Below are 25,207 nucleotides of genomic sequence, written 5' to 3' on the forward strand. Positions count from 1 at the left end.
CTGATTGGGAGGGACTGTTAGCTGGCAAGTCCACGGTTGGCAAGTGGGAGGCTTTTAAGGGCAAAATGAAAATGTTGCAGGAGAGGTATGTTCCAGTTAAGCGGAAGGATGGGAAAGGTAGGATTAGAGAGCCGTGGATTACAAGGGGTATCAAAGACTTCTTCAGGAAGAAGAGGGAGGTGTATGTTAGGTCGAAACAACTGGGTACGGAGAGTGCGCTGGAGGAATATAGAGAGTAGGAGGGAGCTAAAATGGGGGATTAGAAGGGCGAAGAGAGGGCATGAAATGGCTTTGGCTGGTAGGATTAAGGAAAATCCAAAGGCAATTTATTCCTATATTAGGAGCAAGAGAGTAGTTAGAGGGAAAATTGGTCCTCTTAGGGACAAAAGTGGGGAGTTATGTATTGAGTCGGAGGGAATGGGGGAGCTCCTGAATGAATACTTTGCGTCGGTGTTCACGAAGGAGAGGGGTTTGGTGCCGTGCGGTGTCTTGGAGGGAGCTGTGGATCAGTTACAGGAAATATCTATTACGAGGGATGAAGTGCTAGGGCTTTTAGGTAGCGTAAGGATGGATAAAGCTCCAGGGCCTGATGGTATTTATCCCAGGCTGCTTAGGGAGGTGAAAGATGAAATTGCTGGGCCTCTGGCGCAAATCTTTGTCTCCTCTTTGGACACAGGTGAGGTCCCAGAAGACTGGAGGGTAGCAAATGTGGTACCGCTGTTTAAAAAAGGTAGTAGGGATAACCCTGGAAATTATAGACCGGTGAGTTTGACATCAGTGGTACGGAAATTAATGGAAAAAATACTTAGGGCTAGGATGTATGAGCATTTGGAGTGTTGTGATCTGATTAGGGATACGCAACATGGCTTCGTTAGGGGGAGGTCTTGCCTTACGAATCTGGTAGAATTCTTTGAGGAGGTGACAAAAACGGTTGACGATGGGAGAGCCGTTGATGTCATCTATATGGATTTCAGTAAGGTGTTTGACAAAGTCCCTCATGGTAGGCTGGTAGAAAAGGTTAAGGCGCATGTGATACGAGGTCAGGTAGCTAGGTGGATTGAGAACTGGCTGGGCAATAGGAGACAGAGGGTAGTTGTTGAGGGGACCTTTTCGGGCTGGAGGCCAGTGACCAGTGGTGTGCCGCAGGGCTCAGTACTGGGACCTCTCCTCCTTGTAGTATACATAAACGACTTGGAAGAGAGCGTAAGTGGTGTGATCAGCAAGTTTGCTGATGACACCAAGATGGCAGGGTTGGCGGATACTGAAGTGGAATGTCAGGTGATACAACAGGATATAGATAGGTTGGCACATTGGGCAGATAGGTGGCAGATGGAATTTAATCCTGACAAATGCGAGGTGATGCATTTTGGAAGGAATAATGCAGAGAGGAGCTACGTGATAAAAGGTAGACAGATTAGGAGTATAGAAATACAGAGGGACCTGGGAGTGCAGGTTCACAAGTCTATGAAGGTTGTGACACAAGTGGAGAAGGTTGTGAGGAAAGCTTATGGAATGCTAGCCTTTATAGGAAGAGGTATAGAGTATAAGAGCTGCAGTCTAATGCTTCAGTTGTACAGAACGTTGGTTAGACCGCATTTGGAGTACTGCATCCAGTTCTGGTCACCTTACTACCGGAAGGACGTGGAGACTCTGGAGAGGGTGCAGAGGAGGTTTACCAGGATGTTGCCTGGCATGGAGGGACTGGGTTACAAGGAAAGGTTGGAGAAACTGGCACTTTTCTCCTTTTGAAAGACGGAGATTGAGGGGGGACATGATAGAGGTATGTAAGATACTGAAGGGAATAGATAGTGAATAGTGAGAGACTGCTCCCTAGACTGAGTACAATTACAAGAGATCATGATCTAAGGGTGAGGGGGGGGGGGGAGGTATAATTTGGATGTGAGAGGAAGGTTCTTCACGCAGAGGGTCGTGGGGGTATGGAACGCACTACCGAGTAGGGTGGTGGAGGCAGGAACGTTGGACTCGTTTAAGGTTCACTTAGACAGACACATGAGCGAAACGAGGATGGAGGGTTATAGTAGGGGGTATTAAATAAGGTCAGAGCCTCGGGAGACACCGGAAGTGCAGACTTGTATGTTAACGTTTTTGTCTTTTTATTCCGCAGGTGGAGGTCCACCTTGTTGTCAAACGAGGGGCATGCACACGGTGGGTCGTGCGTGGGCTGCTCTTGGAGGTTCCGGGAGTGGCCTAGTACTTCATGTCGGTGTGTGTGCTTGATCCTGGACCGGTAGACGGGTGCCGCAACAGCTCAGTGACTAGCACTGCTGACTGTGCAGATACATGGATTTGGGCCTGTGTCTGTGGGAGTTTGCGCATTCTCCCTGTGGTTGCGTGGGTTTCCTCCGGGCGCTCCGGTTTCCTCCCACACCCCAAAGATGTGCTCTTAGGCTGATCGGTTTACCAAATTGACACTATTCTCCCCTGAATCTGGCTAAGTTAGGGGTTCCATTCGTAGACACGCAGGGTAGAATAGGTGTAGGATGATGCGGCGGCGCGGGCTCATTGGGCCGAAGGGCCTGTTTCCCGTGTTGGGTTGTTCTTTGTTTATTTACCTCCTCCATCCTATCAGCCTGTGTCATGCACTCATCCTCAAAAACATGGCCCCTCTCCTTAGCGAACACTGAAGAAAAGTATTCGTTCAACGCCTCACCTATCTCTTCTGACTCTATGCACAAGTTTCCACGACTATCCTTGACTGGCCCTAACCTCACCCTAGTTGTTCTTTTATTTCTAACATAAGAGTAAAAAGCCTTGGTTTTCTTTTTATCTGATCTGCCAAGGACTTCTCATGCCCCCTCCTAGCTCTCCTAAGCCCTTTCTTTAACTCATTCCTAGCTACCTTGTAACACTCAAGTGACCCAACCGATCCTTGTTTTTTTTCATCCTTACATACACTTTTTTCCTCTTGACAAGACATTCAACCTCCTTTGTGAACTATGGTTCCCTCACTTGGCCATTTCTTCCCTGCCTGCCAGGGACATACCTATCAAGGAAAGCTCCCCTTTTTGTTTTGTGCCCAGACCTGACAATTTCTGCTCCCATCTTATGCTGCCTAATTCTTGCCTAATTGCATCATAATTACCCCTGTCCCAATTATAAACCTTGCCCTGTCATGTGACCCTATCCCCCTCCATTGCAACAATGAAGGACACTGAATTGTGGTCACTATCTCCAAAGTGCTCTCTCTCAAACAAATCTAACACTTGACCTGGTTCGTTACAGTATGGTAGCACAGTGGTTGGCACTGCTGCTTCACAGCTCCAGGCTCCTGGGTTTGATTCCTGGCTCAGGTCACTGTCTGTGTGGAGTTTGCACATTCTCCTTGTCTGTGTGGGTTTCCTCCGGGTGCTCCGGTTTCCTCCCACAGTCCAAAGATGTGTGGGTTAGGTTGATTGGCCATGCTAAATTGCCCCTTAGTGTCCAGGGATGTGTAGGTTAGAGGGATTAGTGGGTAACATATGTAGGGATATGGGGGTAGGGCCTGGGTGGGATTGTGTTCGGTGCAGACTCAATGGGCCGAAGGGCCTCTTTCTACACTGTAGGGTTCTATGATTCTATGGTTCTATGTTACCCAGTACCAAATCCAATATGGCCCCACCTCTTGTTGGCTTATCCACATATTATGTCAGGAAACTCTCCTGCACACACTGTACAAAAAGTGTCCCATCCAAACTATCGACCCGTAAAAGTTCCAATCAATATTTGGAAAGTTAAAGACACCCATGATAACTACCCTGTGACCTCCACACCTATCCATAATCTGCTTTGCTATTTCCTCCTCCACATCTCTCTTACTATTTGGGGTTCTATAGAAAACTCCTAACAATGTGACCAATCCTTGCCTATTTCTAACTTCAGCCCATATTACCTCAGTAGGCAGATCACCCTCAATGTCTTTCGGCAGCCGTTAAACTATCCTTGATTAACAGTGCCACTCCTCTACCTCTTTTACTGCCTTCCTTACTCTTACTGAAACATCTATACCCCGGAACTGCCAACAACCATTCTTGTCCCTGTTCTAACCATGTCTCTGTAATGGTCACAACATCGTAGTCCCAAGTACCAATCCACGCTCCAAGTTCATCTACCTCCTGACGCTCCTTGCATTGAAGTAGATACACTTCAACCTACCACCCTGTCTGCCTGTACACTCCTGCAACCTTAGCACCATCCTCAGTCCCTCGCAACCCTCAACACTGGCTTTTGGATTACATCTCATTTTCCTATCCCCCTGACAAATTAGTTTAAACCCCACTGCCCCACCCCCCCAAAGAGCAGATGCAAATTTCCCTCCCAAGATATTAGTGCCCCTCTGGTTCAGGTGCAAACTATCCTGTTTCTACAGGTCCCACCTTCCCCAGAATGTGCTCCAATTATCCAAGTAAGTGAAACCCCCTCTCCTACACCATCCCTGCAGCCATATGTTAATCTGCAGTCTCTCACTGTTCCCCAGCTCACTAGCATGTGGCATCAGCAACAAGCCAGAGATGACAACATGCTTTGTCCTAGCTTTCAGCTTCCAACCTAGTTCCCTAAATTCGTGTTTTAAATCCCCATCCCTCTTCTTTTTCCATGGTAATACCTCTATCAGAGCTCACATGTCACCCAATCAGCTTGCTTCGCGTTCAGTTGTTTCCTTTACTGTTGGTAACCTTGCACTTTGTCCAGATGAGACCAAAAGTTTAAACTGCATATCTCTTTCAGCAATGCATTGCTCTTAAGTTCTGTAATATTAAATTTATACATTATGGCTAATCTTGTAATGGCAAGTGAAAGAAGTGCAAATTCAGTTGCACTAGCAATTATCATGGTGGTCTTTTTTTTTAAAGCTGAGAAGCGTAATGCTTTGCGCACCGAGTTGAGGAGGCTGAAAGGAGAAGGCGATGCTGTGCCCATGGGAGAAACAACTCAACTGAAAAATGAACTTGAGCCATGTCGAGGCACTATCTCCATCGCTGATCTTCGCCTTCCTTTGAAAGCTGAATTTGTATGCTCAGCTCTACATAAACAAGGTAGGGAGCAAAGTAGACAGGCAATTGGTGTGAAGAGTGCTGAGGTCTTTGCTTCTTGTGCTGGTTTTTGGATCTGTACGAAGCAACAGAATTTTATAGCTTAAATAGCCAGAATGAGTGTGACGCACATCACCTGCCCTTCAAATGTATTATAGTTGTATAATGAAATCCTTAAGCAGGTAGAGGAAGTAGGTTTATTAGTCGTGTTGGATAGTATTCACTCTGCAGTCAAATGCTGTAATATTAAACTTCCATTTCTATCCAGCTTTTGTCTCCAGGGACAAAGTATTTGTATAAGTATATAATAGCTGAGCAAAATATGTGTTGAGAAGCACTCCATCTGCATCAATATCTACCATTTGAATAATCAACAACTATTGTCCCTTTATCACTGCAATGACCCCTTTTGTCTTAATGTTCAAAACCAAAAAATGGGGTGTATTTTGCATGTGCATTTGTGACAGTTTAAGATATACTTTCTGCATAATTTTTGTATCTTCAATATTTTTATTCAGTCTTAAACTCTTGACCAATAAATGAGTTGTCCAAACAATCTATCCAAATTTATGATGAAATTTGATATTAAATATCTTTAAGCTGAAACTCAACTACTGAACCCTCCCTTAACGGAAACTAATAGTTTGACTTTCCCTGTTGGAAGCAACATCCTACTTGCTAATTCTCAATCTCATTAGTGCACAAGTTTTAAAAATCTTTTTCCAATTCTTCCCTAAACTTCTCTGAATTTTTTTGACCTGGAAGAGTACAATTTTAAATCGGACACACTGGGAAAATATATCTAAACTGTGCAGTAAGTATAGTGACACTATATCTTAAGTTATGCTTGAACTAAGAAATACACAATCTACATCCAAAGCTGTTAAATTTACTTCAATAAGCAGAGCTTTATTTGCTCTTAACAGCATAATATCAAAATTGTAACAGATGAGCCATTTGCTATAACTATTATTTATCTTCCATGTGAGCAAATATTTGTAATCACGTTTACCAACTCTTGTCCTTTTTATCCAATCTATCTTGAATGTTAATCAGTTTTTGCTTCAACCACAAACTGGAAGTGGATTCCACAGCCTCCCAAACCCCTGAAGTTTTCTGGTCTAAATCCTCCTTGATCCCATCATATTGGACCTGTCAACCACTGGAAATTCTTTGCTTCTATCCACTTTGTCTCATTCGTTTATAATTTCTAAACATCCCTAACGCCCAGTAATCTCTAATTTTAATGGTGGGGGCTGTGAGAGGGGGCCCAGTTTTTTTTTGAAGTGTCTGTATTTGTATTGCTGCATACTAGATAGCACCCTTGTTCGTCCATAGTCATCGATGAGGACCTCGACACCATTAGACATTTTGAGACTGGTTGCAGTGTGTGCAAAGATGACTGATCCGGCCAATTTGGGCACAGAATGTCCTGACACACATTGAACAGACTTGTGTAGACACTGTAGTTATTGCGCTGGTGGCTCTGGACTTGCGCAGCTCGTGCTTAAGTTGTGCTTCAGCAATACACTTTGCTTCATGAGTTTGACAGCCTTTTGTGGATGAGGCAGCGCCAGGTACAAAGAACAACCCAGCACGGGAAACAGGCCCTTCGGCCCAATGAGCCTGTGCCCGCGTCGCCATCTTAACAAAGCATTTTCCTACACCTACCTTGCCCCATGTGTATGCTAATGGTACCCCTATTGTAACCAGATTCAGGGGAGAATAGTGTAGGGTCAATTTGGTACACCAATCAGCCTAAAAGAACATCTTTTGGGGTGTGGGAGGAAACCCACGCAACCACAGGGAGAATGCACAAACTCCCACAGACACCAGCCCAAATCCATGCATCTGCACAGCTAGCAGTGATAGTCACTGAGCTATTGTGGTGTCCATCTGCTGGTCCAGGTTTAAGCACACACCATGACGCGAAGTACTAGGCCACTCTCGAAACACCCAAGAGCAGCCCACGCACGACCCACTGTGTGCATGCCCCTCGTTTGACAACAAGGTGGACTGACACACCTGCAGTAGGGTGGTTTTGTGCCAGCATTTCCCAGGTGGTCGTGTCAATGTCAAGCGACTTCAGGGATGCTTTGTGTGTCTTTTGAAATGTTTCTTCTGCCCTCCATGCGAGCATCTTCCAGCACAGAGTTCCCCAAAAAGGAGCTGCTTGGGTATGCACATGGATGACATGACCTGCCCACTGGGTCTGCGTGCTCATCAGTGTGTGGACTGTTGGTATTCTTGCTCTAGAGAGAACTTCAGTGTCTGGTACTTTGTCTCGCCATCAGATGCGTAATATTCTGCAAAGATGAGTCATGTGGAAATGATTGAGCTGTTTTGCACGCCTTTGATACACAGTCCACGTTTCACAGGCATGCAGGAGGGTAGTGAGTACCACAGTGCTGTAGACCTTCGGTTTTGTTGCTGGGCCGATTCCTTGATGTTCCCATACAGTGGAGCGCAGTCTACAAAAAACAGAACTTGCCTTTTGCTATTCTGCAGTTAACTTCTGCATCAATAGTCACTGCTAGGGAGAGGGTGCTGCCAAGATAAGTGAACTGGTCCACTGACTGTGTAGTTTCTGCCCTTTGTGATTATGGGTTCTGTGTACGGTGCATGAGGAGCAGGCTGGTGCATGACTTCAGTCTTTTTAATGTTGATGGTGAGTCAAAGTTGTCACGAGCAGTGGAAAATTTGTCCATACTGACTTGCATCTCTGGCTCTGAGCCAGCATACAGGGCGCAGTCATTGGCAAAGAGGAAATCTCAGAACAGTCTCCTTCACTTTGGTAATAGCTTGAAGTCTCTTTAGGTTGAAGCTTCCCATCCACTCTACTTGAGGCTGATTCCAGCAACACTGTCCTGGAAGGCATCATTCAGCACGACAATAAACATCATGCTGAACAGTGTGGGTGCGAGCACACAGCCCTATTTGATGCCATTGGTGACTGGGAATGCCTCAGAGGATTCTCTGCCATCCAGTACGCCAGCCATCATGGAACTGGCATACCATCTGAATGAATATGGGGGGGGCAGCCGAACTTTGACATTATCCTCCACAGGTCTTGTCGGCTTACAGGATCGAAGCATTTCGTGAAGTCAACAAAGGTTGTGTAGCGCTCACAATTCTGCTCTGGCACTTCTCCTGAAGTTGGTGCGCAGCAAAAATCATGTCAGCAGTCTCATGACCTTTGCAGAAGCCGCACTATGACTCTGGAAGCAGGCCCAGCTCCAGATGAGTGACCAAACGATTTAGCAGGACTCATGCGAGGGTTTTTCCTGTGATGGAAAGCAGCAAGATTCCTCGGTGGTTGTCGTATACTTGCCAATTTTTGCCCTTCCTCTCGTAGAGGTGTACGATGGATGCATCTTTAAATTTACCGTGGCTGGCGGTAAACCTTCCATTGGTTTCTTCCGCTCAATCTGCTGGACTCTGTCTTCACGTGCTGGGATAGACATCTTCTTCCTATCTCCAGAGGGTTGAGACCTGTCAGCTACCTCACCTGGTTTAGCTGGTTTGTCAAGGCCGTTGCCTGGGGTGTGGCTGCTGTCGCATGCAAACAGTTACAGGGAGCCACAGGTGAGAGCTGAGTGTCAGGTGGGGACAAAGTATGGTCAAACTGCCCTGAAAGGACGTGACTTGTTCCTCCACCAAAAGTATTACCCGTCCCTCACACCCCATACATGCTCAGATAGCACCCTAGTGAATATCTGGATCATCTCAAAGTCTCAGTATCCTAAAGTCATGTACACTAGGTTTGCTGCATTTCCATTCCTCCATTTTATAAAGAAATCTGAGATTGGTCAATCTCAGATTATCCCTTTTGAAATTGTAACTATATTTCTAATTTTTATCTCGAGATGCCATAATTTTGCCCCTGATCTTGTACCATAAAGATTAAATTAACCTAAATTAACTTCTGTCTTCTAAAAATAGTTGTTCCAGTTGTGGTGACCAGTCCCCAATCCTCTGACTTGAATCTCCCTGTGATAGAATAAGTGCGTTTCAGTGATTTATTAATGCAGGTTATTGATGCTTCCATTGGACAAGTAAGTTCTGATGAGCTTTTTTCTGTTGTGGTAATTTTCCATTAGTGTTATACCTGCATCTAAACTAAACTTCCAGGGATGGAAGTAAATCCTTGCGAGCAAGTGTGCTTTTCCCAGTAATTGTGGGTGAACAAGTAAAATGTGGAGATTTCAGATGAAAAGACAGTTTGCCTTCTCAGGAAGAGATGGGGACTGTATTCTCGGAGCATTGAGCTGATTGTGTTGCCTCACCCCGTCTGAAAATGGAATTCTTAATATCAACTCCACCTTCTTGCTTTTTCATTGATTTCATTGAGGTTGTAAAATGTGTTTGAACTTTAAAATCTCTGGCAATGAATTTTAATCATAACTTCATTTAGCTGATATTGTGCTGCAACCATGCATGTATGGTGCCTTTTCATGTAATAAAATTTTGTGGTATTTATTGCAATTGTGTGACATATTTTAGTGTTTTGAATGCTTATTAAATACCATGAGTGCTCCTTCCAAACTTTTTTTTTGTTTTCTTTTCTACAAGGTATACAGAATACGTTTTTATTAAATTTTGAATGCAGCATTTGAAACTAGGTGGGATTGAAAGACCATAATTTGATTTCGGAAGCTAAAATATTTTAAACTGGAGAGCCAAAATTGTTAATTAGGTTTGCATCTGCACTAATTTACAAACCCAATCAAAGCCAGAAAGGGGAGTTGAGAGCAGAGGGATATTGGTGCTGGATAATTGAACTGAAAAATTCCCTTGCTGATGTTGACATCCCTTTGTTCAGCACTTCATGTCAGAAAGGTTGTCTTTGTACAAATGATAGCTGGAATACTTCATTAAACCAATTTGAGAGATGCACACACTGGAACATTGCCTCAGTTTTACTTCCAACTGTGCTAAATGTTAAGAAATTTGGGTCAAATGGACTTTTTCTTGTTTTTCAGGAAACCCCAGTCACTATTTCTTACTGATGATTCGCTATGGTCCACATAATATTGTGGCAACTCCACTGGCAACAGCAGAGGATGCTCAGCATGGTGATACCATTACTTTCCCAACCATCATCACACTGTGAGTCTTCATCTCTTCGTGTCTGTTTCTGGAAGTAATATTAAACGTCAAAATTAGTGACAGTTGTTAAATTATTGAAGAAATGATGCAGTCATTTGAGTGAAGTTCTTTCAGGACCAAGATATCAGAAGTGATTTTTGTACAATCCTCAGGAGGAAGTTGTTCAGCCCACCATGTATTTGTCTGTTTTAACTGGAGCTATTCCCCCCTCAAATTATCCAGTTTCAATTGAACTGATTGTCCTTGCCTAAATTGCTGCTTCTAGAATTGTCCTAATAAACCCTCTTTAAAACAACCTTCTTTTGATATACTCAATAGTGCGATACCTCAACTCATTGCAGGGTGCCATGGTGGCACAATGGTTAGCACTGCAGCCTCATCACACCAGAGACCTAGTTTCAATTCTCACCTTGGGTGTCTGTGAAATTTGCACATTCTCCCCATGTCTGTGTGGGTTCTGTCCCAGAGTTCAAAGCTGTGTAGATTAGGTGGATTAGCCATGCTAAATGTGCAGGGTTATGGGAATAGCCTTGGGAGTTAGAGTTGCTTTCATATTTTCAGTGCTTTGTGACTATAGCTAGTTTGGTTCAGTTTTTGTAATACGCTCTTTATTTGCTGTATCCTTTTCTGTGGCATTAATACTGTCCCTATAATGGGGTCATAGAACAATGCATGAGACATCGTTTATGACTTGTCTCAAACTCTACAAATTGTAATTGCTTCCACGTCTTTTATAATCTCTGGTGTAAAACCCAGAATCCCATTTGCTTTAATCATTTTTGACTTGCATGTCTACAAGAGTGGAAGAAATAAATACCTTCTCAGCTTTTGAAAATTCTTTGACAGCAGTGTTGAAGGGATTTTGTGATACATGATGCCTGGTGCATCGATCAGTTTGTCTCTGAACCACAGGCAGTAGTATGCTAGGCAAAGTAAGGCAATTTCCGTTATAGGTAACTAATCCAAATGTTGCAATTTCTGTAGGCGTGATATTCATTACAAATTTGAAATTGATGTGGAGGTATACAGCTTGGTAAGCAAACTTCATCTTTCTCTTTCATTATTTTTGTAAGTATTCCTTTCCACGTTTGCAGCAAATTAAATTTCTTTCCTTTCTGTAGGCTCAGGCTGGCAATGTAACCACCTCTGAGAAGCGGAGAGTATCTAGATCTAAGGTGATTTTTAACATGTAATTTGATCTAACCTGGAAACTATGTACTTTTTTTTTTCTTTTGATATATATTTGATTTTCTCTTGAACTGCCACTAAAATTGCAAGCTCAAATTTGAGACAAAGCTGCACACTATCATCACAGTATTCTAATGTAGTTTTGGAAGATTAAATTGTACAACCATTTTGTATAGTTGTGCTTGATATGTGACTTTATTCTTGCCCCCTCCAAAGCTAAAATGTTTTAATGTAAGTGTAATTTATAATCTTTTGGAGTATTGTACAACCTGTTGGCCAATTTTAATAGTGGTTGCAAAATTCTGTACAATAGTTTGTTTATAGACTGTTGCATGTCCATGCATGCAAATTACAGCATTGAAACATTTATGACTCCATGCAAAATGCTGTACTGCCAGCTGACACAGTCAATAGAGGGAACAGATAATCAAGTTCCAGAATAACAATAGTTGCCTTTTAAGCACAGACAAAGTGCCCATATTTTGTATAACATTAAAAATTTGTTTTAATGCCATCTTCCTAGGAACATCATTGTATCTCTAAAAATATTATTTTTTCTTATTGGAGAGCCTATCAGACTATTTTAGAGGAGAGAACCTGCTATTGACACATTGCAGCAGTTACATAATCAATGTGCAATTTCAGTCCTGTGGTGGCTGATGGAGTCTTGCAAACTTGCTGAAGCTGTTTATATAGCCTGAGTCAGGAGCATTCTAAAAACTCTGAAACTTGCAGCAAACAGGCTACTGCTTTTATTATGTTTATCAGCAATGATTGTTTTCCTTTTTTTGTATTCGGTATACCATCTCTCAAATTTGTTTTACCATCTCCTGTCCAGTTTGCTTTAATTTGTGTAATTCTCCATTAATATTTCTTTAATGGAAAACGTAAAATACCATAACGTCTAACGGTTGTGTTCTTCAACACTATCCTATTGGATAGTATTTGTTGTGAAGAACAAACTACTGCCTCTCAGCACTCGGAACTCGGATTCAATTCCAGCCTCGGTGATTGTGTGGCTTAATATTTTCAACTTGATGCCAAATTAATTTTCGAAAGAAAATATAACCAGCTTGCAACTGGAGCTCAATTTTAAAAAAAACCCAACTACAAAAAAATTCTGGCAAAATCAAAAATGCAATAATTGGTGCATCTGAATGCATCCTTGTATGGGTATCTAATATTGCCAGTCCCTCCCCTCTCTAAATCCTGGGTTCCAAATGTAAATAGTGTAGAATTAATCTTTAAAACTTCAGGTTGCACTGCAGTCTTGATTCAGAAAATACTGGAGTATTCCAGGAGTGACAACTTGAAGCATCCAAGTCTCAACTGTTCATTTGTTACATAAGGTGTCACTCCTCATGTCACTTGCCTGAAAATATAAAATTTACTAGATGCACCATAGCAAACATAATTGTAAGAAACTTTTAGCTGGATTAATACTTGTAATTTCCCTTCCAAAATAGTACACTCAATATTCAAGCAGAAGCTCTGTTTTTTTTGAAAAAATGTTGTGCTTTGAGGAAGTCCAATCAGTCGAATGGTGCACCATGGTCAAAATAGAATGCACCAAAAAGTGTTCATAAAACATACAGCTATGGTATTTCAGGCTTTCTCCTATTCTGTAATGTATGTGCTACTTTCTTATATCCTTGCAAATAAAGATTAATCTTTCTTGTATTGTTACATAGGTCATAACGCCCAAGAAGCTGCTGACCTCCATTACTGTAAGTAATAGTCTGAAATACTATTAACATAGAACATAGAACATTACAGCGCAGAACAGGCCCTTCGGCCCACGATGTTGTGCCGACCAGTTTAAAAAAAAACAACAACAATGACCCACTAACCTAAACCAATCCCTTTTTGTCCATAAACCTGTCCACAGACCTCTTAAACGCCCCCAAACTAGGCGCATTTACAACTGCAGCAGGCAGGGCATTCCAATCCCTCACCACCCTCTGGGTAAAGAACCTACCCCTGACATCTGTCCTATAACTACCCCCCCTTAGTTTAAAGCCATGCCCCCTCGTGCTAGATTTTTCCATCAGAGGAAAAAGGCTATCACTATCCACCCTATCTAAACCTCCAATCATCTTATATGTTTCAATAAGATCCCCTCTTAGCCGCCTTCTTTCCAGCGAAAACAACCCCAAATCCCTCAGCCTCTCCTCATAGGATCTCCCCTCCATACCAGGCAACATCCTGGTAAACCTCCTCTGCACCCTCTCCAAAGCCTCCACATCCTTCCTGTAATGTGGGGACCAGAACTGCACACAATACTCCAAGTGCGGCCGCACCAGAGTTGTGTACAGTTGCAACATAACGCTACGACTCCTAAATTCAATTCCCCTACCAATAAACGCCAAGACACTGTATGCCTTCTTAACAACCTTATCTACTTGATTCCCAACTTTCAGGGATCTATGTACACATACACCTAGATCCCTCTGCTCCTCCACACTATTCAAAGTCTTCCCGTTAGCCCTATACTCAACACATCTGTTATTCCTACCAAAATGAATTACCTCACATTTCTCTGCATTAAACTCCATCCGCCACCCCTCGGCCCAGCTCTGCAACCTGTCTAAGTCTTCCTGCAAACTATGACACCCTTCCTCACTATCTACCACACCTCCGACTTTGGTGTCATCAGCAAATTTACTGATCCACCCAACTATACCCTCATCCAGATCATTAATAAAAATCACAAACAGCAGTGGCCCCAACACAGATCCCTGAGGCACACCACTTGTAACCGAACTCCATGATGAATATTTACCGTCAACCACTACCCTGTGTCTCCTATCCGCTAGCCAATTCCTAATCCAGTTCCCTAGATCACCCCCAATCCCATACATCTGCATTTTGTGCAGAAGCCTACCATGGTGAACCTTATCAAACGCCTTACTAAAATCCATATACACCACGTCCACTGCCTTACCCCCATCCACCTCTTTGGTCACTTTCTCAAAAAACTCAATAAGGTTAGTAAGGCACGACCTACCCGCCACAAAACCATGCTGACTATCTCCAATCAACTCATTACTCTCCAAATAACTATAAATCCTATCCCTAATAATTTTTTCCAAAACCTTGCCCACAACAGAAGTGAGACTCACCAGTCTATAATTCCCGGGGAAGTCTCTGTTCCCCTTCTTAAACAATGGGACAACATTCGCTAACCTCCAATCATCTGGTACTATACCAGAGGCCAACGACGACCTGAAGATCAGAGCCATAGGCTCTGCAATCACTTCTCTTGCCTCCCAGAGAATCCTGGGGTAAATCCCATCTGGACCAGGGGACTTATCTATTTTCAGACCCTCCAGAATATCCAGCACATCCTCCTTATCAACTGTAACACTGTCAATTCTACTCCCCTGCAACCCAGTGTCCTCCTCAGCTATATCCATGTCCCCCTGCGTGAACACCGAAGAGAAATATTGGTTCAATGCTTCACCAATCTCCTCCGGTTCCACACATAAGTTCCCTCTGCTGTCTATAACTGGCCCTAACCTTGCCCTAACCAACCTTCTGTTCTTGACATACCTATAGAACGCCTTAGGATTCTCCTTAACCCTATCAGCCAAGGTCTTCTCATGTCCTCTTTTAGCCCTTCTTAGCTCGCTCTTCAACTCCCTCCTAGCCAATCTAAAGCTCTCTAGTGCACTATCCGAGTGCTCACGTCTCATCCGAACATAAGCCTCCTTTTTCTTTTTAACCAACGAATCAACTTTTTTGGTGCACCACGGTTCCCTAGCCTTACCAATTCCACCTTGCCTGACAGGGACATACCTATCACAGACTCGCAGTAGCTGCCCCTTGAAAAAACTCCACATTTCGGACGTTCCCAATCCCTGTAATCTCCTAGTCCAACCTATGTTTCCTAATTCTCTCCTAATAGCCTCATAATTACCCTTCCCCCAGCTAAAACCACTGGCCCGAGGTTCATGCCTATCCCTTTCCATCACTAAGGTGAACGTAACCGAATTGTGGTCACTATCACCAAAATGCACACCAACTTCCAAATCCAACACCTGATCTGGCTCATTTCCCAGCACCAAATCCAACATAGCCTCACCTCTAGTTGGCCTATCTACATACTGAGTCAAAAAACCTTCCTGCACACTTTGCACAAAAACTGACCCCTCTAACGAGCTAGAGCTATAACAATTCCAATCAATTAGTAAAGTTAAAATCCCCCATAACAATTACCCTATTACTTTCACTCCTAACCAGGATCGTCTCCGCAATCCTTTCCTCAACCTCTCTAGAACTTTTAGGAGGTCTATAAAAGACTCCCAACAGGGTGACCTCTCCTCTCCTATTTCTAATCTCCGCCCATACTACCTCAACAGACAAGTCCTCATCAAACCTCCTCTCTGACACTGTAATACAATCCCTGACCAATAATGCTACCCCTCCCCCCCTTCTACCTCCTTCTCTACTTCGACTAAAACATTTAAACCCCGGGACCTGCAGCATCCATTCCTGCCCCTGCTCTATCCATGTCTCTGAAATGGCCACAACATCGAAGTCCCAGGTACTGATCCACGCTGCAAGTTCACCCACTTTATTGCGAATACTCCTCGCATTGAAGTATACACATTTCAAACCCTGCTCCACCCCACCCCTGCGATGCCATGCATTGCAGTCCTCATCCATGCACCCCTCACTTTCAACCCCTCTACTCAGGATCCCTCCCCCCCTCCGAATCAGTTTAAACTTCCCTGCATAGCCCTAGCAAACTTACCCCCCAGGATATTGGTCCCCTTCTGATTCAGGTGTAGACCATCCCTCTTATAGAGGTCCCACCTTCCCCAGAACGAGCCCCAATTGCTTAAGTACCTGAACCCCTCCCTCCTGCACCATCCTCTCAGCCACAAGTTCAAACTTTCCCTTTCTCTATTCCTCTCTAAACTATCTCGTGGCACAGGCAAGAGTCCGGAGATAACCACTCTATCAGTCTTGGCCTTTAGTTTCCACCCCAACTCCATAAATCTCTGCTTAATATCCCCTTCCCTTAACCTCCCTATGTCATGTGTCCCCACATGAACAATAACTTGGGGTTGATCTCCCTCTCCTCTAAGAGTCCTGAATACCTTTTCAGATACATCCCAGACCCCAGCCCCTGGTAGGCAACACACCAGCCCTGAGTCCCTACCTTTACTTCCGACCCTCCTATCTGTCCCCTTAACCGTGGAGTCCCCAATCACGAGGCCCAATCGTTTACAGCCCCTAACCACCTGAGCTTTCACACTAGGCTCACCCCCAGTGACCTGGTCCCTTTGACTATCCCCAGTTGTTTCCTCCTCAACTGTAGCCTCCAGGACCGAAAACCTATTTTGGAGGGGGATTGTCCCCCCGATTGCTTCTTTCCCCTCTTCCTGGCAGTGACCCAAGACTGATTTTTAGGAGTGACTATTTCCTTATAACTCCTATCGATTTCCACCTCTGCCTCCCGAATTATGCGGAGTTCCTCTAACTCCACCTCCAGCTCCTTTACACGCTCCTCCAGAAGCTGCAATCTAACACACTTCCTACAAGTAAACTCCCCTGAAGCACTACTAGATTCCCTCACCACATACATCCCACAGGAGATGCAGCTTACTGCCTGAACTGCCATCCCTGAAGCAATTACCAGCAGAAAAATAAATTAAAAAAACAAACAACAAACTTCCCCCACTCTTATAATTAGGTTAGAGGAGGTGGGAGGGTGGGATTCTCTACCAGTGTAGAGGATCGGGTATCCTCTCTACACTAATTTATAGGGTTAGGGGCCCAAGAAAAAAAAAACTACAAATACCAGCAAGCGTCCTAGTGACGACTTCCGGTTTCTAACTAATTTAAAAAAAACCGCCGAAACTCGCGACTTTAAAACTATAAATAAAATGTTAAACAATAAAAACAGAAAAATGTACCTGTTTGCTGCCTCCTCTCACGCCCAAAAATTGCTGCCTCTCGATACTGCTCCTCAGGAACAATGACTGGTCACTGCCTGTTAATACTGTTCATTTTACTAAACCTTAAGAATACAGTTCACATTGGTTTTTCTTATCCTTTTCAGAAATCAAGCATGCAGTCACCTGGTAGGTTTACAAATATTCTTTTTGATTTTTAACACAAACTCCTTTTAAGAAAAACATGAAATAAATAACTTTTAGTGTATCACCAGCTCTTGAATATGATTTTTGTGCTATTTGTCATGTCCTCCTTACAGCCCTCTAATTGCCTGGTAAGATTAGCACACAAGGATACATGTCCACTCGTATCCTTCCCCCAAATACCCTGAAAACCTTTTTTGATGGTTTTGAGCAGAGTCTCTACATTTGGAATGATGAAACTAAGAGGTTGCCCATATCAGTGTTGTCATTTCAAATTTGTGTATTGAAATAGTATTAGGAAAAAGTAACATTTTATCCAGATTAGTGTTCCCTTTTGTAACCGCAGTAGCACTTTTTTTTTGAGGGGAGCAGTGGTCTTCTGGTACAGCAGTGCTGGTAGTCAATTCCCTTGGATTTTATGACTGACAATTTGCTTGTGTTTATACACATCTATAAGGGGAGCCTATCAAAACGAAACCAACCTTGCCTTTTCAGTCCTTGACAAATGTGAACTAGCCGAGGTCTCTGTATAGTCCTTAGGAACTTTTGGTGCTTTATTTTTAACTTCCTGATAATTTGCCAATTTTGCATGGGCTGACTATCTGGATCTCTTGCTCTGTACCACAGAATGAATTCATCTACTGCAACATAGGAACATGAGTGGGTCACTTCAGTCCCATGAATCTTTTTTCAGTTGGAACAAAGCTGATCTGTATTCATGTACTCAGTTTGGTTCCATATTACTTGTTGAACAGATCCATCAATCTCTCTTCCAATTTTAAATCCATTGAACCTTAACAGTTTCTTGGAGGGGGAGCTCCAGATTTCCAGTGCCCTTTGGGAAGAAGTGCTTCCTGTTGTTACACACGAGTAGTCTAGTCCTAATTTTCAGGCTGTGCCCTGTCGCACCAAACTCTCCCAACTGCCATTTGATCAGTTGAATGTCCATTGCATTTGTTTTATACTGTTATACATTTGTCTTGCAGCTGCTAGTCCTGCTGTTAATAGTTCTGTACGCACCAGCAAGTTTGTGCTGGTTGGGTCACACAAAATCACACTAGCTTCTCTGGGCAAGGACAAGTTTCCACTGGACAAAGTAAGTCTCAGTTTTTAATAAATTGATCATTGGCTGGCTGTCTTTTTTTCATTTTAAGGTGGTGGCACCACTTGGTGGTGTTATCTTGTGAACTTCAGCTTCCACTCGGACTTGATTCTAATCCTTTGATAGAATGGTTTCAGCGCAGAAATGAGCTATTTGTATCTGTGCTGGCTCTCTGAAGGAGCATTTCATATAAAGCCATTTCCCCACCTTCCCTTAGCCATGCACGTTCTCCCTTTTTCGGATAATCTAATTCCACCTTGACTGTGTCTCCATTGCACACTCAAGTGGTTCATTCCAAATCCAAACCACCTGGTACGTGAAAAGATTTTTCCTGATGTTCTTGCTGCTTTTGCCAATTACTTAAATCTATGATTCTTGATCCTTCCACTAATGGGAAAATGTTCTTCCTAGTTACTCTGGCTCAGCCTCTGAATTTTAATGCCCTTTTTCAAATCTCTTCAACATTCTTGTCTCCAAGGAGATTTCACGAACATATAGGCAGCAATTCTACCAGCCTGCTGCGCTGTTAGAAACATAAATGGAGACTGTAACAAACTTCGTGCTGGTCACCACAGCCTCCGCATTTCGTAAATCTGATTTTAGCGGTCATGTAGCTGGGTCCACTAGCCTCTCCAGCAGGATTTACAACAGCCCCCAACTAACAGGGGAGCTGGCGGTCCAACCCAGCTGGCGTGAAGTGGGGCATCTCAATACTGACAGATTGGCGCTTGCACAGTGGCGCACTATGTGCTATGCTGCTGACCTCTTGGTGGAAATAGGCCCCGCCCCCAGGTTTTTATCATGACTCATGCTAGGGCACTCCATGATGCACAGATTGTGGGAGATTCATTTTGAAAGTCCTGTTTGAAAAAAAGCAGTGGGATTTACTCAATTTTTATGCGAATTCTGAACTTGGAATTTTTTGGGGAGAATGCCTACTCTTCAGAACCTATGGGTAGCACAGTTGTTGATTTGCCTGGCTGTGGAATCTAGAACATAGCATATCTCAAGATAAAGGGATGAACATTTCAGACTGAGGTGAGATGTTTGTTCAATAAGGGTTGTGAATCTTTTGAATTCTTTCCCTGAGAGGACTTGCTCTGTTGAATATGTTTAAGGCTGGGATAGATGTTTTTGGTCTCTTGGGATACGGAGAGTGGGTGGGAAAATAAAGATCAACGGTAATCGTACTGAATGGCAGAACAGCCTGATTTATGCTGTTTAGTCTACGTCTGCACCAAACCTTTTCTTCATTTTTTTTTTAAGGCAATTATTTGGTTACCCCTTGGCTTCCCCCTTTTTTTTTCAAGGGGAAAGAGATCCAACCTGCACAGCTGACACGCAGCTGAACTGGTCAGCACAGTGGTTAGTACTGCTGCCTCAACACTAAGGACTGAGATTCAAGTGTGTGTGTGTGGTTTGCACATTCTCCCTGAGTCAGCATGGGTTTCCTCCAGGTGTTCTGGTTTCCTCCCACAGTCCGAAGATGGATTGGCCATGCTAAATTGTCCCTTTTATTGTCAGGGGATTACCAGGATAAATGTGAGGTTACAAGTACAGGGCTAGAGCCTGGGTGGGATTGTTGTTGTTAGTGCAGGCACAATGGGCTGAATGGTCTCCTTCAGCAGTGTAGGGAACTTGTGAACTTGCAATCCAGGAAACTGGTACACAACCTAGCTGTTGAGTTTGCACTACAAATGTGACAACTCAACTTTACTTGACCCAAAGAAAAATTGTGAATCCACTTTAAGCTGTACTCAAAGTCACTGGCCATACCTCTGATCTCTCTGGATTTTTCTAATTGGTGCTGACTTAGCTCATCTTGTCCCTGGATACAATAGAAGCATTGTAATTGGGTGAATACATTTTTTCACATGGGAAAAGGGGATATCCACTCTGGTTACAGATCAGTATCCAGAAACTGTAATGCTCCAGATAAATTCAGGGTTGTCTATGCTTTTTTTCACCAAGCTCTCCTCCCCTCCCTTTTCTTTGTTCTCATTCTCTCTCTGTAGTTAAACCAAGTTGCCAGGCTTTTTGTGAGTAGTTTCCCCATGGGAAATGCTTTGGAGGAAAGATAACTAGCTTCTGTAAAACTCGCTTTAAGGAGTATAAGCCTTCATAAAGAGAACTTATCTGAGCACTGCCATCTGTAATTTTAAATGCATGGGTAATCTATTCACAAGCCAGGCACAGTCATATCTTGTCAGATTTATATATTTGTAGAGACTAGAATTGTTTAATTTGCAAATAGTAGTTTCAGTTGAAGGGGGGTGATTTGGTCCACACACATGGCTATTGAAACTTGTACTGCAGACTATTCTGGTTTTCTGAACAGAATTCTCCACTCACCTGATGAAGGGGCAAACCCTGAAAGCTTGTGGGTTTACTATCAAATAAACCTGTTGGACTTTAACCTGGTGTTGTGAGACTTCTTACTTTCTGAATAGACAGGACTCTGTATGAAATAGGAAAAGTATTGATCCTTTATCAACTTTGACACTCTACCTGCCATTTAAATTGATTGGCAAAGTCCATTGCAAAAAGACAATTTTTTTAACCAGGGTTTTTATAGTGCAATGCTACTGGTCTGTAATTTAGCGACTTCAATAGTCAAAAGTCCACCATAGGAAATGGGAATCTTGAAGATGCACAGTGCTTCTCATTCTGTGAAGGAGAGTGATCTGCTTTAAGTACTGATGTAAAGTATTGATTCAATAAATGGCACTAAGCTTTGTGAACGTGAATAGATTGGATGTCATACTTGGAACCAGTGCCACCCTGTGCATAAGAGTATCAACTGCAACTTGACTCGAGTGGGGAAAAAATGTAGCAGCATTTTCTCAAATGCATTGATAGATAAGTACCCAACAGGTTTTGATAGGATTTGTGCTTCTGTGGTCTAACATATTTTACTGAAGTTTTTTACAAAATGGATGTAACGACTAAATACTTCTGCTCATAACCAATTAAATAAGATTTTAAAACTTATGCAAAGATTTTAAAACTGATCTTTTGCTTCTTAATTGAGTTCCTTTTTTTAATGTCTTTTGGACTGTAGTAATTAAATAATGGATTATTAGCATAGCCTTGAGTCCTTGAATTGCATGCAGGTTGTTTTAAAACATCTTTTGACTCTTGAGTGGCTTCAGTTTAGACTTTCCTTTTTTGTACAGGATATTAATCTGATCAATGAAAGTGAAAACTGCAGCTGATTTTACTGGATAGAGTTTATTGACATAGTTTACAGTCAACACCAATCCCCCACCCCCACCCCCACCCCAAAAAGTGACAAATTAACGAATCAAATAAACCAGTAAGTGTGCAAATACTGTTTAAAAATGTAATTGGCATTAAATCTTAGAATAATTAATAAGACATTGACACAGAACATCTGAAACAAAATTGGATTTAGCTAATATATTCTGTAGAGTTCCTGCTGAAGTAGGGTAAGTAGTTACATAGTGTGAAATTGGATTGGAAGACACTAAACAGAATACAAGTTTTTTTTAATGTTCAGGATGCCTATGCAAAAAAAACTATATAGAGGACATGACTCTTTAATGCAACGTAACTGACAAATTTACAGTTTGAAGCTGTACTAGAGTAAAATTCTGTACTTTTAAAGAGGTTCAGTCCTACAGGTGATTTTGTCCATGTTGGAAGTGGCTATTTTGAGCTGTCCCTTGCCACTGCTCTTTTAATGAGGTATGTGCGCTGCTGGCTAGGACAGCATTTATTGACCATCCCTAATGGACCTTGAAAAGGTGGTGATGAATTGTCATCTCGAAGTGCTGCAGCTTATGTTGTGCAGGAACACCCACAGCACTCTGAGCATGGGAAAGTAACTTCATAGGAAATATGCGCTGCTCAACCTGATGATCCACAAGCTATCTGAATTGCAAGCTGACCAGACTCTGTCTCGTCGCATTCCAGCAATGACAACTTGATAACTAAAGTTGTAAAAATCAATTAACTTTTTACTTGTTGTTTTTACTGTAGATGAAGTTTGATGGAAAAGTCAGGCAACTACTTGGAGATGAGTTTCAGGACAAGGTTTCTATAGTTACCTAATGTCTTTATATACCTAATTATTAAATTCACGTATGTATCATAGCTTTAGTTTGGAACTGGAAAATCATCTGCTTCTGCATTAGCCAGAAACACACATCTGATATAACAGTCACTTTTTTTAACCACTCCCTCAGTGCACTTCCAAATAATGATCTATACTATTTATTGAAGAGCTAGGGAATGATTTTAAAAGCAAATTACTGCAGACACTAGAATCTGAAACAAAAACCTAAAATGCTGCAAAATCTCAGGTCTGACAGCATCTGTGGAGAGAGAACAGAATGAACATTTCAAACCTGGATGACTACTTGTCACAGCTAAAGGAAACTGTTTCATCCAGACTTGAAATGTTAGCTGTTCTTTCTCCACAGATGTTCTCAGACCTGCTGAGATTTTCCAGCATTCTGTTTTTCTTTAGGAAATGTTTTTGTTGTTCCAGGATGGGATTCAGTCATGTACTACAGTGGGTGTTAAGCCAGTTAAATATTTGCCAAACTGTTACATATTACACAATTGATGTGATTGCACATGGGAGTTTGGTGTTCTGCGGAAGTGTATAATGTGTTCCACAAAACTGTATTCTCTAGTCCAAACTACAGCTTGCATCCTAGTAGTAATTGATGGCTAGGTTTTCCTTTTCATTTTTGGCTTTTTTTTTTTTGCATGGTTCTGTTTAAGTGCTTGATGTAATGAATCTGTATATAGAAATGCTTAACAAGCTGAGCAATAAATTGCTTCCCTTTTATGCACATCTGAAATTGTCTATTGGCATTCTGATTCTTGGCCCTTGTGATGAAGATAAGCTTTACAAATTTTGTTAAGCATTATTCACACAAGTCCCTGCTCTGTACTCGGATCTGTTGCTCCTGTTGTGCAAAAATCATTGAACTAGGCCTAGTATCTGGCCTATATACCATATGATTTCCAATCTGAACAGTTATTTCTCTGGTGTTGATGCATTTTTCTTTTTGTCAAATTGCAGGTTCCTTTCCTATCACCTCTTGAGGGTACTGTCTATTTGAAACTCCAATGCCGTTTTCACTCCTCTGTGGAGCATTCAGGATTCCTGGTAATTCCACTGTTTGTTTTGTAATGCATACTGCAAACGCAATGGTTGTGGTAGTTATCCTGTCCCAGTACCATAGAGTATCATTGATCGTTATTCAGTTATATTGTGACTAAGCAGCGCTTGCTCTAATGCATAGAAGTAGGAAGTGTTTCAGAACATCTGACTAATATTCTGGGCAAGATAAGAATTTCGTTTTTTGTTCTTGTAGACTATGTTTGAGGATGTGAGTGGGTTTGGTGCCTGGCACCGTCGCTGGTTTGTGCTCTCTGGCAACACTCTGTCCTATTGGACCTATCCCAATGAAGAGAAACACAAGGTAAAGTAACAATCAACTTGTACATGACTGATTTATTTAGATAAACACACCAACTCACGGATTTTACAGCCTGGTATTGGCATTTGGCTAACTAAATGGACACTTAGCCAAATGCCAATACCAGTTTGTAAAATTTTGGAACCAATTGCAAGTTTATAGATTTTAAATTTCTGTTTTGCAGAAAGCAAACATTTCAGTATGCAGGTTCCTGATTTTATTTGCAAGTGCTTTCATCAAACTAGTTTAATCAGAATCTACGTTGTTGTTTAACAACAGACATTTGGATATATTTTGGAATAACCACATATGGTGGGTCTAACTAAAAAAAGTTAAAGATCATATCAAACCTATAGAAAAAGCATACAATAATGCAAGAGTGGACTGAACATAAAAAAAAACCAAAAGATTGATAAGGAAAAGTATGAGAGAAGGTTAGCTAGGAATATAAAGACAAATAGTAAGCATTTCTATTGGTAATTTAATGTGAAAAGTTAGTGAGCATTGGTCCTCATTGATTCTGGGGAATTAATAATGGGAAATGATGAGATGGCAGAGAATTGAACAGGCATTTTACATTGGTCTTCATGGTAGAGAATGCAAGTAACATCTCAAACAGCTGTAAATCAGGAAATGGACGAACTCTGGAAAATTAGCACTCGGATGTGAGACTGGACAAATTGTTGGAGATGCAGACCGTAAGGGTCAGGATCCTGATGGATTTCTCCCTAGGGTTTTAAAAGAAGTGGCTAGTGAGATAGTTGATGCGTTAATTAATTTTTCTAGACTTCCCAAGATTCATGGATGGCTCCATTAGATTGAAAAATTGCAACTGTAACTCATTTATTCAAAGAGAGAGACAGGAATCTGCAGGCCAGTTAGCTTAATATCTGCTGTTGGGAGAATGAAAGAAGCCATTATAAAAAAAATCTTGCAGGGCACTTAGAAAGAAAAAACAAGGCAATCGGGTAGAGTCAGCATGGTTTTATGAAGGGGAAATCATGTTTAACCAATATGTTGGGAGTTTTTTTTTTGAAGAAGTAACATGCTGTAGATAAAGGGGAACTAGTGGATGTAGTGTACTTAGATTTCCAGAAGTCATTTAATGAGGTGCAACACCAAAGGACATTGGGGAAAATAAGAGCTCATGATATAGGGGATAACATTATTGGCAAGGATAGAAAATTGACTTACTGGAAATTGGTATGATGCAAC

The 25,207-nt window shown here is 42.2% G+C and overlaps 1 protein-coding gene across 2 annotated transcripts in view; it reads left to right on the top strand.

The window, feature by feature from the left end:
• The window catches only part of LOC145342045 (anillin-like), an 81,139-nt gene that overhangs the window by 46,017 nt on the left and 9,915 nt on the right, over nucleotides 1-25,207 (top strand). For both annotated transcript variants that reach the window (XM_080187209.1, XM_080187210.1), the window contains 10 exons: nucleotides 4,851-5,033; nucleotides 10,013-10,139; nucleotides 11,124-11,172; nucleotides 11,261-11,314; nucleotides 13,019-13,054; nucleotides 17,398-17,419; nucleotides 18,421-18,530; nucleotides 22,539-22,592; nucleotides 23,593-23,679; nucleotides 23,888-23,995. In XM_080187209.1, the coding sequence (XP_080043335.1) occupies nucleotides 4,851-5,033; nucleotides 10,013-10,139; nucleotides 11,124-11,172; nucleotides 11,261-11,314; nucleotides 13,019-13,054; nucleotides 17,398-17,419; nucleotides 18,421-18,530; nucleotides 22,539-22,592; nucleotides 23,593-23,679; nucleotides 23,888-23,995 (830 nt within the window). The remainder of the gene's footprint in view (nucleotides 1-4,850; nucleotides 5,034-10,012; nucleotides 10,140-11,123; nucleotides 11,173-11,260; nucleotides 11,315-13,018; nucleotides 13,055-17,397; nucleotides 17,420-18,420; nucleotides 18,531-22,538; nucleotides 22,593-23,592; nucleotides 23,680-23,887; nucleotides 23,996-25,207) is intronic.

This window comes from Carcharhinus amblyrhynchos, chromosome 4 (assembly GCF_965287045.1).
Source record: "Carcharhinus amblyrhynchos chromosome 4, sCarAmb.v2.hapA, whole genome shotgun sequence".
NCBI classification, from domain to species: Eukaryota; Metazoa; Chordata; class Chondrichthyes; order Carcharhiniformes; family Carcharhinidae; genus Carcharhinus; species Carcharhinus amblyrhynchos.